General features: G+C 44.8%; 3 protein-coding genes across 6 annotated transcripts; 2 read left to right on the top strand and 1 right to left on the bottom strand.

Annotated features, from left to right (window-relative positions):
* Nucleotides 1-44: 44 nt before the first annotated feature.
* Nucleotides 45-2,916, top strand: CG11069 (uncharacterized protein). The gene is made up of 12 exons (NM_143050.2): nucleotides 45-89; nucleotides 318-474; nucleotides 549-657; nucleotides 719-909; nucleotides 989-1,133; nucleotides 1,189-1,654; nucleotides 1,714-1,831; nucleotides 1,886-1,979; nucleotides 2,034-2,172; nucleotides 2,229-2,420; nucleotides 2,479-2,665; nucleotides 2,722-2,916. Exons 2-12 carry the CDS (start codon nucleotides 415-417, stop codon nucleotides 2,833-2,835), a joined length of 1,815 nt encoding a protein of 604 aa, NP_651307.2. The 5' UTR covers nucleotides 45-89; nucleotides 318-414; the 3' UTR covers nucleotides 2,836-2,916.
* Nucleotides 2,917-2,987: 71 nt separating this feature from the next.
* Nucleotides 2,988-11,307, bottom strand: CG13643 (uncharacterized protein). Of its 4 annotated transcripts, none has more exons than NM_001276009.1 (6): nucleotides 11,210-11,307; nucleotides 10,642-10,779; nucleotides 8,513-8,727; nucleotides 5,585-5,789; nucleotides 5,164-5,460; nucleotides 2,988-5,099 (listed from the first exon to the last, which is right to left on the bottom strand). In NM_001276009.1, exons 2-6 carry the CDS (start codon nucleotides 10,679-10,681, stop codon nucleotides 3,436-3,438), a joined length of 2,421 nt encoding a protein of 806 aa, NP_001262938.1. In that variant the 5' UTR covers nucleotides 10,682-10,779; nucleotides 11,210-11,307; the 3' UTR covers nucleotides 2,988-3,435. The 4 variants fall into 4 exon arrangements, with proteins under 4 accessions (NP_001262938.1, NP_001262936.1, NP_001262937.1 ...); NM_001276007.1 differs by having other exon boundaries at nucleotides 2,988-5,102; NM_001276008.1 differs by having other exon boundaries at nucleotides 2,988-5,102; nucleotides 5,585-5,825.
* CG10845 (uncharacterized protein) lies at nucleotides 6,419-8,351 on the top strand. The gene has a single exon (NM_143052.2). The coding sequence runs from the start codon at nucleotides 6,526-6,528 to the stop codon at nucleotides 7,915-7,917; it is 1,392 nt and encodes a 463-aa protein (NP_651309.2). The 5' UTR covers nucleotides 6,419-6,525; the 3' UTR covers nucleotides 7,918-8,351.
* Nucleotides 11,308-16,861: the final 5,554 nt, after the last annotated feature.

A 16,861-nucleotide genomic window follows, 5' to 3' on the forward strand; every position in this document is an offset into this window, starting at 1 on the left:
CGGTTCAAGCCATGCCAATTGGAATGGCAAGCAACAGTTTCAGTTCAGTTGGAACAGAGCGCTCAGTTGGTGAGGACGTGTTCGCGGAGGTAAGTGACTACCGAAGAATATTTTAATAAAGCATCTAAAATATCATATAAAATATGTATTAAAGTTTTTTGAAAAAATATGTGTTGGATTTTTCCTAATTGTTTATTGTGTAAAATTTTAGTTTTCAGTTTTAGCCAAATACCAATTTATAATCAAGTATCTCTACATCTCAATCTCACTTTTACACTCTTGATATTCTCTCTTCCCTCCCTGGAACTGAAAATCAGCTCCTAACAAACCACTCTTGAGTTACGAACAGAGTGTTTTCGGCCCAAAGAGCACGAGAAGTATAAACAAACAAAAGCGGCTCTCCCAGCGGTGGCTATGAAAATGATCGGCAGCGACTACGTACTGGAAGCCCACAACATTTTCCACACCACCGAGGTACGTTCTCTTTAGACTCGTGAAAACCCCCTGCTATTAAACCTTTATTGTTTTCTTTTTGGCCTGAACAACAGGTGGATGGTGGTGGCTGTTTCAATGGAGCCGGCAATTCGGCCCTGGTGCTCAAAGGCGTCAATCTAACCGTGCACAGCGGCGAGGTTATGGCCATTCTGGGCTCGAAGGGTATATTTTTAATTTACATTTTGTTAAAACAAAATAATAATAATCATTTTACCAACTTTAGGTAGCGGCAAGAGAGCTCTTTTAGATGTTATTTCTAGACGTGCCGATGGAGCAACTCGTGGTCAGGTGCTACTCAATGGATCTCCGCTCTCCAAGGCATTGTTCCAACAGAGATGTGGCTATGTCACCCAATCCTGCACCTTTGTTCCTGGTCTAACGGTGGCCCAAACACTACACTATACCCCCACTATAGTGAGTATTTGTATAAAATAATGAATATGAAGAGATTTTAAGTAATAACTGACTGTGTTAATACCCAAACCCTTCTTAGTTGAGTGGCTATCTGAAGAGTTCCAAAGTGCGCCAAGTGCTGGCGGATTTGGCCCTTTCCCAAGTGGCGCATAAGAGAGTGGAGTATCTTAATATCAGTGAGGCACGGCGTCTGGCTATTGGAATACAGTTGGTCAGAGATCCTGGTAAAATGATGAATATATCACAAAGATTCCTTAAATAACAAAAATGTTATTTTAGTCATGCTATTGCTGGATGAGCCGACCCATGGCCTCGATCCCTTGAGTGCCTATCTGCTGATATCCATTTTGTCCAACACGGCCAAGAAGACGGGCTGTGGAATTCTTCTGTCGCTGGAGAAACCTCGCTCCGATGTGTTCCCATTCCTGGATAGAGCCCTATTCCTCTGCCTGGGCGGAGTGGTCTATTCAGGAGGCACTCGTGCCATGCTGGAGTACTTTCATGGCATCGGATTCCCTTGTCCACAGCTCGAGAATCCCTTGATGTACTATCTCTGCCTGTCCACTGTGGATCGTCGCAGTCGGGATCGATTCCTGGAGTCTAGCCAGCAGATCGAGGCGCTGGTGGAACGTTTCTCTCGGGAAACACCGATCTCGGATGCCCCTCTAAACAACATGGGTTCTGGGAAAGTGCCTCTGGCCTATGGAAAGCCTGGAGAGCTCAAAGTTTGGGTTATGCTGTATCTGTAAGTTAAACTTACTTCTTTTTTTTCAAATATGATAAAATTCTTGACTTCGTTTTTAGGAAACTATTAGCATCAACCTTCTCCTGTGGACTCGTTGGTATGAAGACACTATTTCTGCGCCTTTTGCTTCTTCCATTGGCTTTAAGCATCCTATGGGCATTTTACACAGATGTCGGGGTAAGAAACTTAATTTTTTATACATTTTAAGCATTTTTTAATATAATTTTCTAGGACGATTCACATGGATTCTTTACAAAAAACGGCATGATCCTTAATATTTTGGGGCTGTCGTACGGTTGTGGAATTTTGACTACCATATCTTTATGTAAGTTTCGATTTTCCCTTCAATGTTAAGCTGTCTAAGCATATTTTACCATAGTTCCGATTTGGCGCAAGAAGTTCTCGCAGGATACTCCAGAGGGTCTCTATTCGGGCACAACTCTACTGATTGCCTACAACTCCGTGTCTATACCATTTTCCGCCGTATCTGCCGTCATAGCCAGTTGTGTTGTATATCCGTAAGTTTCATCTCTCTGGGTATCGGGACTCGAAACTATATATCTATTTCTTTCAGTCTGCTATTGGATGTGAAGTACAACAATGGTACTGTCTTCGCCTACTTGCTAGTGGCCCTGTGGTCCAGTTTTGTGCTGGCGGAACAGCTCACGATCGCGTTCCTTTTGGTGGTCAAGGTTCCCTTCAACGCAGCCATTGCAGTGACCTATGTCCTTGTCATAAGTATTGCACTGGCTAGTGGAACTGTGCGGTGAGTAAGGCTGTGTTCATACTATAGTTTGAGTTACTTGAGGTGTCTGTACCAATAGCTCCTTCAAGGGACTTCAACCTTGGCTGCAGGACAACACGAAGGGCACTCACACACGCTACGCATCCTCATTGCTGCACAGCATCGCCTTCCAGTCGAGGAAACTCAACTGTACTCCCACCGCCTCCGTGATCTGTCCCAAACCCGCGGATTTCATGCACGAGCGACTGGGATTGCCGGATCCCGATGTAAGTGGGATGATAATATGGTAGCTTATCGGATTATTATATTATTTATTTTACAGGAAACCATCGATGTGGCCGCTTCCTGCGCTTTTGCTGTGGGCTTGGCCGCCTTTAACATGCTGGTTTACCTATTCCCAATGCCTAGATGTGTTCGCCAGAAGTTCAAGGACTAAGGATTCAGATATCATGTTTCCAAGTTTTCACTAGATTTAACTTTAATTTAATAAAATAAAAACTTCTCATTGTATCTATTTAAAAGTATAAACATTTGTTTTTGCATCGAAGTTTACTTTAGGGTACCAAAAAATATCAAACAATTTTGTTTACGAATTACATATCATTTTATTTACAAGAAAACTTAAGACTAATATAATTTCGTAGTGAATTCATTGAATATTGTATAAAATAGTTCAATGGAATTTCTGAAAACATTCCCCAGCCGGTCCTCGATACGGTTTTCGCTGCCAATTCGCTTCAATTTAACAATATATTCTTTTTATTTAAATAACTAGATACACGCATGGAAATTCATTAGAACGCATCTGAAACGGATTGAATGAATGTACGCGAGTGTTAATGGGTGTCAAGCGGTTCGTAAGTAAGATATATACGCAAATGGAGTGTGGAATTCTGATGAGCATGCTATTCTTGGAAGGATTTCTCTTTAAAATACTGTGGCACCTATATATTTGGGGGATTATGTGTGGTCCGGAAATGGGCTATCGGGTGTGGTTATGCAAGTAGTTAGTGCGAGTCCTGGGCAGGATTGCCGCTCAGTCCGTGTCGTAGTAGGCGTAATCGTAGCTGGTGTCCTCGTCTGCATGCGGTGGCCTCTTGCCAGCTGGACGGTCCTTCTTCTCCAGCTGCTGCTGCTCCTTTTTGCTCTTAACCGACTTCTTGGTCTCCACGGGTGGTGCACTTGTTGTAAAGGTGGTAGTGGTGGTTCTGACAGTGGTCGGAGGACGTCGAGTGGTGGTCGTGGTGGTGCTAGTTGTGGTACTGGTGGTGCTAGTGCTGCTGCTGCTGCTACTGCTGGCCTGCGGACTAGATGCCAGCTGCGGACTGTACTGCGAGTTGTACTGCTGTGAGGTCTTCTCCGCCTTGTAGATGTCCGCCCTCAATTTGTTAATGCTGGCCGCTCCAAAGTTCAGTGACTGAGCGGTCTTGAAGAGCTCATCCTCGTCGCTGAGGTCTGATTCCCGCTCACGTTCCCGTTCCCGCTCACGCTCCTTTTGGTAGACGGATTGCTGTTGGCTCTTCAGATGATGATGTGCCTGCTGAAAGCCATGTGGTTGTCTGCTGGAAACCACCGGAGCACTTGTGGTCGAGGTAGTCGAGCTGGTGGATCGGTTGCGCAGGAACCGGATGCGATTGCGAGGGAAGTCGTTTTCGTACAGCTCCGGATGGTACTGTCCATCGTCCTCATCCACATTGGCATGCGGATTGGTGGTAGTGGGTGGAGCTGAGGTCACCGAATGTGCCGCCTTTTTGGTGGCCGCCTGGGTGGGTCGATGGGTTTGCTGACTCTGATAGCTCTGCTCGTACGGTTTCTTATAGGTGGTAGGCCGGAAGGTTGTGGGTGTGTAGGCCTCCTTGGCCCTGGTTGTGGAACTGGTGGTGGGATAGTACAGCTCTTGGTCAACATAACGCTCGGTGGTGGCCTTGTAGGTGATGCTTCCACGGCTGGTGAAGGAACGCGGCTTGGAACTTGGTGCGGAGAAGGGAGCTGGCTCCTGGCCACCAACTCGGGTCACCTGTGGCTTGTGTCGCTGGTAATGTGGTTCCAATTGGTTGGGCTTAGTCTGGGCCACCTGGAAGGGTTGTGGCTGCTGCAGCTTGGTGCTTTTCGATAAATCCACAAACTCGTTTTGGTTGATGAAGTTGGACTCCTGGGGACCCAGCTTCTGTTTCCGCACAGCCGCCGATGTAGGCTTGCTACGCTTCTCAAAGTCCTGGACTCCCTTACCCGTCACCTTTGTGGAACTGGCGGGTGGCGAGGTGGTCTTGAAGCGATAGGCACCGTTATTGGGATTATAGGTGGTCGGCTGAATCCTTTCCTGGGTGGAAAAGTCATTGGAACCGAAGCTGAAGCGACTGGTGATGCTGCTGCTGGGCCGCGGAGTGGTGACCGCGCTGTAAGATGGACTCTTGGTATGCGAAGAGCTATCCAGGAAGTCCGTGTTGAAGGTGGCATGCAGGGTGATCTTCTTCAGGGACTTGGTCGTGCTGGGAGCAGCGGTGCTGGATGGAATCGGACTACTCGAACCGGAAGTTGGACGTTGAACACCGCGCGTGGGCGTGACCCGGGTCGTCTTGCGCTGGTAATCCGAAAAGTCGTTGGGCTTGGGCCGGCTGGGTTCCTCGTCGTATTCCCGACCCCCGTGGCGGTTGGAGAAGAAGTGCGAGCTGTGTGAACCCTTGAAGATATCGTCTAAATCTTCTGTGGATGGGATCGTGATTAATTTTTGGGCACTGCAACCCAAGACCATATTGTTTCTTACGCTTCGAGTCGTCATTGTTGCTGTAATTGTTGTTGTAATTATTGTTGTAATAGCTGCGTTCCGTCGTGGTTGTGGTCGATGTAGTGGATGTGGTGGTGCTGCCCAAAGTGGTCGGCGTGTAATAGGTGGAAATGGGTCGCTTGGTGGATTGCGTGATCTCCAATTTGGGACTGGAGCTGGAACTAGAGCTGCCACCTGTCTGGGCATAATTGTGGCGATGGCGTGGTTTTTGGTCCGCTCCACGATTGTTGTTAATATTGTTATTATTGTGGTTCTCCTTAGAGCGACGTATATCGCCTGCAATTAAAGATATCTCTTTATAAAATAACCTCGAGTCATGGCTGTCATTTCCGTCGAATAATACTATACTATTCGATACCTATTTAACTTAATTTTTGTTTGGTATAAATCTAGCACTTACCCGTTTCGGCGCGTTGAAGGTGGAAGGTTGCCTCCTCTTCGTTGGCAGATTTGCTCTCGTCTCCGTTGCGATATAGATCGTTGAGGTGGCCATTGTCGTAGAAGGAGGTTGCCTTGTCGCAGTCCACATCCAACCAATTGGCGCAGATTTGCAGCTCCTGGTCGAAGGCCGTTGTGTTGGGACAGAGGAATCGATAGTCCTGCACCTGTTGGACAAACGGATTAGCTCTTCGATGAAGGAGCTGCGCAAAATACAGCGAAAGCATCAAAAGCACCAAAAACAGCACCATTAGATTGGCAGAGCAACATGCAAAATTCAATGTTAAAGTGAATTCGATTAAGCCAAAAAATAAAGCATTAAGGCCAAGAACTAGGCAGCAGCTGCAGCTTGTTAACTTTAAACCAAGTCAGTCTAAACTGGGCCAAAACTCGAAAACATTGCAATTGAAAAAAAAGAATCATTGATATAAAAATAAGAAATATTTCAACAGCACTAAAGATACCAATAAATCATAAAAAACTTTACGTTTTCCAATTTCAGAGACGTTGACATACTGTAACCCGCTGAAATAGTAACAAATTAATTGAAAAGTTTCTTTTATTGATCAGCAGTGTAGATGCACATATCCAATCAGTGGCTTCCTTGTGAGGCGACTTGAATGCCACAGTAACCAGAAGCGATCGGTGGCCTGCCGCAAACTTTGGCATTTCCACTTGGCACTTGGCATTTGGCTTGGCCGCAGGGAAGCGTCGCAGGCAGCGAGAAGTGAACGTTCTCGATCTGGTTCTCGATGGATCTACGGTGCCAGTACTGTGAACAGTAGGCTAATTGACAGGCTAGCGTCCATTCTATCTTAAAAAAAAAAATAGTAAAAACATACACATCACAGCCGCGCACAAAACTCGTTTATCTTATTCCGTTTGATTGTTCCTTTTCCTTTTATGTTATGCAGCCCGGAGATAAAGTGCCCTCATCCCGGTGAGATGAGGGTCTATCTGTTCCGCAAACTCTTGACATCTCCCACTGACTTGCAACTGGAAGTAAGCGCGGAGGCAATCAGCGAAGTGCTTGATCAGGTCCTCGGTGGACGCATCAGCACAGTCTTCAGCTGTGGCAGGATACCATTTAACCATGGAGCCGATCCGTCGGATGTGGTCAGCCGCATTTTGAACGAGCTCTTCACCCGCATCTACGAGTTGGAGACGAACATGGAAGTTCACGTTTCGGTGCGTTACGTCCAACTGAACGGGGAGACGAACGACCTGGTGGTGAACCTCAAGGGTTGCAATCGCCGGACGACCCGAGATCACTTTGTGGCCACGTCCCACGGGGTACACGCCTATATCGCGAGGGTCATGGACAAGGTGGCTGAGGGCGGCGATTGCCCACACCTGATCTTCACCGTCCATGTGAAGCAGACGAATGGCGATCAGTTGCGGAAATGTTGCGGTAGACTGCAGCTGGTCCACCTGCAGCAACTGACGGAGGATTCGCCGCCACTCGAATCGGACACGCCCCTGGACACGCTTATCAGTTTGTTCCAGGTACTGGCCAACAGCCCGAAGACGCACATACGGTACTATAACATTCGACTGACAAGGCTACTCAATCAACTAATGGGCAACGGGAGCAGGACGGTGATAATCAACTACGCAGATCCACCGGAGGGAAAAGACGACCCGGTGACACCGGCTCCCACTCCCTCGTCCAACTCCAATGCCAGTTTGCCCGACGAAGTGTGGAGACGACTGTTAAGGCAGGAGCGGGCTAAATATCGCTGTCTAAGGAACAAGGCTTTAGGAATAGTTGTGGACAAGGAAGAGCTAGAGCGATTTCTGGAAAGCCTTGAAGCGAGTGATAGCTCTGAGGAGGACATTTCGGATGGAGATTTTGAGCAAAAAGTTGAACAGAAAATGCTGGCAATTCGCTCAGAAGCAGAAATGTCCATTAAAAAGCTAAAGGGCCTTCAGATGGACATAGATTATTTGACGGAGAGAAACTGCCACTTGGAGCAGCAACTTGACCAAAAGAACAGTCAACTGAATATGCAGAGCAATCTCATGCTATCCATTCACATGGAATTGAGAGATCAAACGCGAAAATTCCAGGACAAAATCGCCGAGTACACGGACAAGTTCCAGGAAATGTGGGAACGTCAAAGGTTGGATATCCAGTATAATGAGCAAAGACAGCTTCGCCAGCTGACCAAATTGTTCGATTCCCTATGCCAGGCAACTCAACGATGGTTGCACCGGAAAACATCGCGTCTTCCGCAGAAGGATGCAGATGAGCTCCATTCGCAGACGAATCCGGTGGAAGACCCTAGTTTGTAGTACTTTGCACTCGGCTCCCAGCGAAACCCCCGCTTAAAGGTCAGCCAGTCAACCGTCTTCTTCTTCAGGTTTTGCCAGCACCAAAGCCATCCGGCTATCCGGACCAGTCACGAACCATTTGGAGCCATCTCACACATTCCGCAGTGCATCGCATCTGACTGTGCCACTTTGCCATTTAGCTGGCGCGACGGAACCGAGCCAATGGCTGTCGGCAAGTTTGTTGCCTAAGTCTTTCGTTTTTCCCGCCAGTTTTACGCTGTGATAGGTTGCATCAAAAAATTCGCACTATCAAATTTGCCTACATCAAAAATTCTATATTGTCTGCTTAATCTGTGCGTATCTCTTTATAAAATCTTAAAATTGTAGGTTAATGTAAGTTTGTCATTTAGGTGGTAATTTTTGATCAATAAACCATATATTGAAATTTGTAAAGTATTTTCATTTTGATTCTGTAGAAAATATTATTGTCAAAAAAAGGTAGTATTTAGTACCCATATTAAATATATCATTTCTATGCCAATGTCGTTTGCTACATGAGCCACTGCTGCCTTGATCTCAACCAGAAGCACTTGCACCTGGGCACAACATTACTCACCCCCACTCCGGGCAGCTTGACGCAGACGTGGAACATCTGGCACTGGGTCTCCGGATCGGCATAGTAGCCACCCAGGATCTTGTCGTGGCAGGTGAACTGCGTCTTGGGCATGTTCTGTAGGCTGTAGGTGGGCCAGGGCCTTCCGAAGGCCAGGTCGTCGTCCTCGTCGAGCAACTGGGCCTGCGCGTATCCGTATCCACTGCAAAGTGTCGTTGCTGCAAGAGTGGAAACAATATAAAGAAGTCAGAAATCGTGATCCGGTTAGGTCTGCTCTTCAAACGGCACCTCAAGTGGGGCCAGAATCGAGTCGAATGGGTATTTAGTGGGAACAGATGCTGGTGCCGATCGAGACGATGCTGCTGGTGATGGTGCCTGGTGCCCTGGTGGTCAAGTGACCTTCGGGCCGCATCACTTTCGCTTACAACTGCGAGACGAGCTCGTGATTTATGTGTGCCGGAGCACTTGCTGCGGTCCAAGGCTGTGGAGCTACTAACTCGGTTCTGTGAGTGCTTGGGACCGCTTTTTATTTACTTTTTCGGAGCATCGATTGGTATTTGCGATGGCGAGCGACATCATTAACATTTTGGCCAGCCGAACGATATGCGATCGCTGTGGTCACAAACGGATCCACTGGATCTACTGGGCACATAGGGGTCGCTCAATTAAAATGCCAAGTCAATCAAATTTACGGATTACGCTTGTCGGACATGTGTACATTGGGCATTAAAAGCAAAACAGACTCAGGGGTCTGCCTAATTACCCTGAGATTGAACAATGTATCATTGTTGTCTATGGCTTTTTATATACATTTAGACATATCTTTTTTTTTTTGCATATATTTTTTTATTCTTCGAAGCTTCTGTTCTGCAGACAGCGGAAGATGGTTTCGCTGCAATTAAGGCAAGTGTAATTGTCATGGCAAACTGCAGAACAAAGCTCCTCTTCTACGGCTGCAAATTGCAGTCGCAGGTTGCATAATCCCCCAGTGCGCCCCCATTTATCATGCCAAAAAAAAAAAAAAAAAAAATTGGTAAAGGAAACCCAAAATGCAAAACAAAGAGAAAACAAGCCATCCAGCACAGTTCGAAGAAAGAAAGACGCTGTGGCCGAAACTCGACTCTGATTCGCATTTAATTCAAGTGAATTTCAAACCCAACTTTCCACCCCAGCAAAGCAGCCTATTGTTTGGCAGTGAACTATGACTGGGCAGATGGCATGGGGCACTGGCAAAGGCATCCCAGGCAGCTCTTTTGTTACCCCCATCCATTGTAGATTGTTCGATTTCGATTTCAATTGCTTGGTTGCTGAGCTGAACCTACAAATTGGTCAAAACTTTGGGCCGACCTAAGCTCTCACGCAGTTCAAATCCCCTCAAGCCACTGTGCTGGGCGTTGTCCCACTCAAGCTCTCACTGAAAAAATATAATCTACAGTATGGTAATTATGTTTACTGATGACCCACTCTTAGCCGTAATTGCCATTTCTCAGCCTTGTCTTCATTTTTGCCTGCTGCAGGGGCTGCCAAGCGAATTACGCTTGATTTCAAATGTGATCGATATGAAACCCATTGAATCCCATTAATTTCTTTCGCGATGGACCTTGAAGCAGCGCACTGTATCTGTATTTCATGTGTTCAAAAACAAAACCTAATGAGCATGCGATTTTTTTTTTTTTTTTACCGATATGCTATCATTTATGTAGAGAAGGTGATCGTCAGCAAATGGGATCACAAAAAGCAAAACATAGTTTTTAGTTAGAAAAACGTTTGGAAATTTTGTACTCAATCGAAATCGAATTTCTACGTTTTTCTTAAAGTTGATGCCTGTTTTCTAATCTACGAAATTGCTTAGGGTTAAGCTTATATTTTTTTATATTTAAAATTACATTTACTTAGAGGGAAAACATAAAAGGGAAAATTTTGACACAATTCAAATGTAGTTTAATAAATCCTAACCCTTCTTTGAACATGTACATTATGAAATAGAAAAATATTTTTTAAAGTATTTAAGATTAAAAAAAAACGTCACCTTAATTTTGTAATGATGTAGTTAAAAAAATTTAATTAAAATTTAACTGCTTAATCCAACTGCTTAAAATAATATCCTTTTTGAGATTCAAACTTTTACTCACCCAGGAGGAAGGCAATCATTGCATTTATAATGCTCAGCATGTTGTATTAGTTTTTATAATCCAAAATCAGGATGATATCCAATAAGTAATCCAGAGCAATTAAGCTGATACTAAATGTCGATTTTCACATGGATCGCACTGCAAAACAAGAGGGCACAACACCAGAAATCTTATGAGTATTGAAAGGGATTTGATTGCAAAACTCCCCACTGCACAAGATTTTTGCTTCTTTGTTACTTTGTTTTTTTTTTTTGTTTTGTATTTTTGCTTCTTTTTTTCACTAACTCAACGCGAAAATCATCGCCATAAAAAGTTGTCCGTCATGTAGGAAATGAGCAGACAGCAGGGCAAAATTCTTCAAACTTCGATCTTGTATGTAAATGCGTACGAAATGTGTTTCGCAAGGTGCGAAAACTACGGAAAGCCCATTTAGAAGGTGCAGCGAGACGTTGAAGACGTCTGCCTCCGCCGCACTTGGCTGGGCAAACAGCGGAAAACACAGAGTCACAGCAGAACCACCAGCCAGCAACCACCAACCACATCCACTGAGGAGCAACCAACAACCGACCGGAGGAGACAGGCGAACCAGGCGAGTTCAGCGGGCAGAGCGGGCTCGCGATGCGCGATCTGTGACTTTATCGTTCACGTTGTCGAAGCGAAATGATTTCTGAAAGCGAAAGGAAAACCACTTGGAGCCCATCGGGGCGCTGCTTCCAAGGCAGCAGCCGCACTGGTGCACAGTGGGGCAAAAATGTGTGATAATCTAATTTATCCCATCCCGATGATCTAAACTGAAATACAATACATCCATTAAACTACAAACGTTTTAAAGATTAATATAAGCATTTGTATTTATGAAATCATACGTATTTAATAGGTAAATATAAATATTTAAGGTATTTAAGAGTTAAATTAAAGCTTACGTTTTAATAGAATTTTAACATCTTGTTGGTTTAGATTTCTTAAAATGTTAATACATATAGTTGAAAGGTTAAGTTTCTTTCTTAAAGTATATTTTGTATATTTTAACTACTGTGCGTCGTCGACGCAAGCAGCGCATCAGCGTTCCAGCTTCGTCTCGCATCTTCGTGGTCGTCTGCTGTTCGGTTTTGTGCTTGTTTTTCCACCGCTTCTTGGTTCTGCTGCTTATTTGGTTGCGGCTCGCTGTCGTATGCTTAACGCAAATTACGCATACGCAACGTGTGACCATATGACACTTACTTGGTTGCATTGTACGCGATGCACCGCCTGGCAGGAGTCGTTGGCGCTCATCACTTACGTCAGCTGGCCGCAGGGCCCGCTCATGATTATGGGCAAGCACTCCCCCGCCCGACCAACGACCCCACATCAATTACACCCGCTGTACACTGAGGAAAAAAGTAGATGAACAAAGAGAGGTTTAGATTTTACAAATAAATTTGATCAAAAGTACAACAAAATAAAAAACTTCTTTGGTAGCCCACATGAGCCTTTTCTCTGGTTTCCGAATTCGACATATCCTTACAAATATTCTAGGTTATTAAAATCTTACTTCAAATTTATTTCCTTCTCGAACAATATGATGTTCTTGATTTTTGCAGTGCACTTGGTGCACCAAGCTCGTTGGTTGCATCTTCCGCTGGGTATTATGTCATAGCCGTGGCGGGGCTTTGTCATTTGCTGCCCCATCTGCCGTTGCTGCCGCGGCTGCCATGTCGGGGCAAAAGTCGCGGTGCCACCGCCAATCCGGTTATGTGTATATGGGTGAGTGTGGCATGGAGCCCCATGGATGGGGGACTCCGGGTGACGGTTAGGCTGACGGCATTTGCTGCAGTGTGGGAATTTACACGCCTGCTACTTTTGGCCAGATCTTTGGCGGATCTTGGGCGTTGCTGCTTAGATTTTCCATATTTGCTGCCCAGGAAAGATGGCTAGCAAGCAACCTCAAGCTGTCATGTCACCTGGAACTGAACTGAAGTGCGCCAAACTGCACTAAGCTGGCAGCTTGGCATTTCAAAGTTGAGGTTGCCTGCCGGAAAAAGGCCAGGCAGCCAAAGTCATGCAGATCAGCAGCTGGCGAAAAAATGTCAACTGGAGGATGACTTTCAACCCTGTGTGGTATGGAGCGGAGCGGAGCCATCTGCCAAAAAAGCTGTGGGAAGTGGCCGCCATCTTTCTAATTTGCTGCCGATTGCGATTGTGCAAGAGCTGTAATGCTGTTTGTAATAAATGTTTGTTCGCCTTGCGATCCAACTCCTGTGTGTGGCAATGACTCACGCGATCCCTCTGCGTGGGAAAGGCCAGCAATAAGGAAGTGCCAGATGCCCAAGTCCCAATTGTTATTGGAAGATGAGGTCCGACACGATCCATCGCTTGGCATTACACAGCATCTAAGCGTATTGGATTCTAATTAGCGGGCGCTTTCAATTAAATACCCATCTATTCGAAACTCAAATGGCCTCGGACTCAACGCCTGACATTGATGAATGTGCTTGCCGACAAAGACACGAATTCGGTGTTCCACCTGGCAGCTACAAGCTACAGTACACGCCAGAATCCATTGGCTGGGTAAATTATTTAATTTTTACTCATTATGTAAGCCCGATGTGCAGTAAAAGTGCCGAAAGCATTTGCACAACGTGTGGGAGCCGGTGGAAAATGCATTCACCAACAGCAGCAGAAGCTGCAGCAGCAGCTAAAATTCAATTAAGCTGAAGATGCGCCTGAACAGACTCTCGACTCTCGATCCCATCCCATCCATCCCACCAGCAACGCGCCAAAAAATGCCAAAAAAACCATTCAACAGATAGTGCAAACTTCACAGAAAGAAAAAACTGTAATATTTTAAAATCAATCTTATACTAATTTAAATAATGAAACTATACGAACACACAGTTAAGAAATTAGCTTCAGAACATGCTACAAATAATTTTGAACTTGATTCAATTGGATTCACCTTTATTTCTTTTTCGCTTGCTATAGTTTTTTTTCTGCGTGCACTAACGAGTGCCGAGGATTGCGATTGGGACTCGAGCGGGAATTGGAAACCCAGGTCGTTGAGTAATTGTGCAGCAATGAGCATGGGCTGCCAGCAGATTTTCCCGTTGATAAAGTGCAGCTCTTGGAAAACCTTTGGCAGCGTACCGCTCATAATAAGAAATTGCATAGGTACATATAAATGTATTTACACACATATAATTTCGCATTGGCTGCCTGAGATTGGGATGGGGACTCCGACTCATATTCGGATTCGGGGATTGCACGTGGCAGCGACAGCCGCAAATGGAGACGGAGACGCAGCTGTGCAATTTACAGTTTTATGGATGCGACGGCGCTTGCGAAATCAAAGCTCAGCGGCGCTCGCTGGGATTGGATTGGAATGGGTCAGTCAGGCAGTCGGATAGTGGTCAGTGAGCGGACTGCCTGGCTAATTTGACGCATTGCCGTGATGCGGCACATTTGAAAATATGCAAGAGAAACGCAAAAAGTCTCCATAAAAACGAATGACTTAGGCAACGAACTTGCTTTTAATCTGTTGTAAGAGATCTTTTCTAACTAGAACTTTTGTTAATAGGCATAGCATTATAAAGAGTTATTTATGTGTCGGGTTTTATAGATATCTGACAAGTCATATAATTTAATTATTTTTTCCGTCTCGAATGTATTGTATTAAGACATGCGTGAACTGGTTTAATTCTAATTTGTAGTCATTCTCAGAACAAAATTGACTAGATCTTACCCAATTAATATAAAATTAATTAAGGTGCTGCATCATTCTGAATTTAAAGCAAGAATTGCTATATATTAATTAATTGCTATAAATATTATGTGGTGTTGAAAACCTAAATATAATTTAAGAATTTAGTTTGCGATCTACATATGTTAGGCATATAGGCAAACAGGTTTAATATCTGCGCCTATTGACAGTCAATAGATTCAAGCATTCTAAATTGCATTTACTGGCACTCGTAAACCGACTTAAGCTGCCATAAGCAAACCCAAAACACGGGGATCGCGCATTCGAAATTTGCATAAAATGTGCATTAGTCGCCCGCCTCCGCCGATCCAGCGACCTCGCCACCATCATCATTATCACCATGGTACCATAGTGCCATGGAGGCATGGAGGCATGGAACTGTGGAGCCACCACACTGCAACTGCCAACCGAGATCTCATACTATGCCATCCCAGGCATTGGATCGGCCACACCAAGGCGCAACTTGTGCCGAAATCTGCACGACGAAACGTGAGAAAATGTTATAACCAATGCAGTTGCTATGCCGTGTACATAGAGGCAAAATGGGAAAATAAATAATAAAAAATAAAAAAATATTTGCTAAATTATGGGAATGAATGGGACGAGCGGTGGCGTCGGCGGGCGGTAAAGAATTCGGATCTCCAACTTGCAGATGCTGCGGTCTCTGTGACTAATTGCATGCCCATACAAATGCACTTTTCGTAATGCCGGAATATGTGTGAATTATTATGCAGTCGAATCTTCATTGTAATCATGTTAATGAGCTTTCCGCCGTTCAGTCTTCATTGTTCGTGATTATTCTGGCCAGAGATTCTGAGCCAAATGCCAAATGGCCAATGCTATGGCTAGCTTACTGACCAGGATGTTGAGCTTGCGCTTTGCCAAGACAACTTTTATTTTATGTTAATTCAATTAGACGGCGGCTTTTGTCACCATGCAGCCGCAGCAGCAACATTACATTTTTCCAAAAACTCTGCCCATCGATGGGTCTTCTTCGTTTTGCCAGCAAATATTTTTGCACAAAAACGTTTTTGAGGAGCGCCACTTGTTGATCGTTTGTTTGCCAAAAACACGACAACAACGCCAAGGCACAAAAGCAACATCAGCCCGCAACAGCAGCAACTTTTAGCGACACAACAGCAAGTACACTCGAGAAAAAACTTTGAGCTCATGCAACTACATTACGTTCCATTTGAACCAAACTACAACTGATAAAGATATTTTACGATACATGTAATTTATATATTTTTTAAAAGTAGTAACTTCAAACTTTAGAAAAAGCAGCCCTTCAAGCAGATAGCAGATTCTTTCAGTGTACGAAAGAGCTAGACGCTCGTTGTTGATTTATGCGTTTTGCAGCATTTAAATTGGCATTTATGTCAAACTGCGGTAAGGGTAAGTAATATTTTGTACGAGTATAATACATTTCGCTTTATTTGTTTTATAAGCCAGCGTCCTTGGGGTTTGTCGGCATCGACACTTTTCCAGCTTGGAAACTCTTTCCCATGGCTGCCACTCGCATCAGATTGTGATGATGATGATGATGATAGTTTTGATGCTGTAGCCGGGTATAACTTTTTATATATTAGCTTAACGTTCGCTTCCACTTTATTGAGCCGAAACAAATTGGTTAATTGTTCCACAATCACTTGCATGTTTGGCAATGCCTGACTGGTCTGCTGTAAATTATTCATTATTCCTCTCCAGTGGAGTATTGAACTTTGATCGCATAGCATTTCTGGTCAGAATCAGTTGCAACCATAACTTGCCACTCACAAAACGCCGCAGATCCTCAATACCAGATCTTGAGTCAGCGTATGCAGACAGAATGCCAGTGGCCTTGGGGCAAGCTGAGAATGTTGCTGATGCAGCAGCGGCAGCAGCAGCAGCAGCAGCAGCATCAGTGCAGCAGCAACATCTGTGCAGCATCCACTTCCACTTTGACGATGTCTGAATCTTTCGAAAGCTGCCAAATCCGTTCGGCTTTCAATGGCTGTTATAGTTTCAGTGCGAGTCTCCATTTGTCTTTTTTTTTGCCATTTTATGTGAAAAATCACATCACCGCTCATCAGCCAAACGAGAATTGCCCAATAAACCAGCAATGAAAATGTGTTGGCGTAATTAATTAAACAAATTATGTACATTGCGCAGACGCATTGACGTTTTTGGTGCAGGCGATTTTTATTAATTTCACTTAGCGGTGGGAATGCACCAGAGCTATAAAAAGTGCATCAGCGACAACGAGCAGTGCACTTTTGGTCAAACAGTGATTACAATTGCGGCCGTAAACGTTTGGCAATGTGGCTTTTACGTTCGCCAGCCATATAGGCAACTTATGGGCACACAGGCACACCTGGTGTGCCTCCAAATCTTGCCACCACTGCTCCTCCGAACCCAGTACTTTGTGCCATTTTCGGGCCAAGAAATTCTTCAACTGCAACTGCAACTGCAGCTGCCTGCTTGCCTCCCTTGTCATTCATTGTT

The sequence above is a fragment of the Drosophila melanogaster genome, chromosome 3R (genome assembly GCF_000001215.4).
Source record: "Drosophila melanogaster chromosome 3R".
Classification (NCBI taxonomy): domain Eukaryota; kingdom Metazoa; phylum Arthropoda; class Insecta; order Diptera; family Drosophilidae; genus Drosophila; species Drosophila melanogaster.

Coding starts and splice junctions, on each gene's coding strand:
- CG11069 (NM_143050.2), top strand. CDS start 415: ATGAAAATGATCGGCAGCGACTACGTACTGGAAGCCCACAACATTTTC. Junction 475..548: donor ACATTTTCCACACCACCGAG/GTACGTTCTCTT, acceptor CCTGAACAACAG/GTGGATGGTGGTGGCTGTTT. Junction 1,134..1,188: donor ACAGTTGGTCAGAGATCCTG/GTAAAATGATGA, acceptor ATGTTATTTTAG/TCATGCTATTGCTGGATGAG.
- CG10845 (NM_143052.2), top strand. CDS start 6,526: ATGTTATGCAGCCCGGAGATAAAGTGCCCTCATCCCGGTGAGATGAGG.
- CG13643 (NM_001276008.1), bottom strand. CDS start 10,681: ATGCTGAGCATTATAAATGCAATGATTGCCTTCCTCCTGG. Junction 5,461..5,584: donor CCTTCAACGCGCCGAAACGG/GTAAGTGCTAGA, acceptor CTTTAATTGCAG/GCGATATACGTCGCTCTAAG. Junction 5,103..5,163: donor CAACAATGACGACTCGAAGC/GTAAGAAACAAT, acceptor TCCCATCCACAG/AAGATTTAGACGATATCTTC.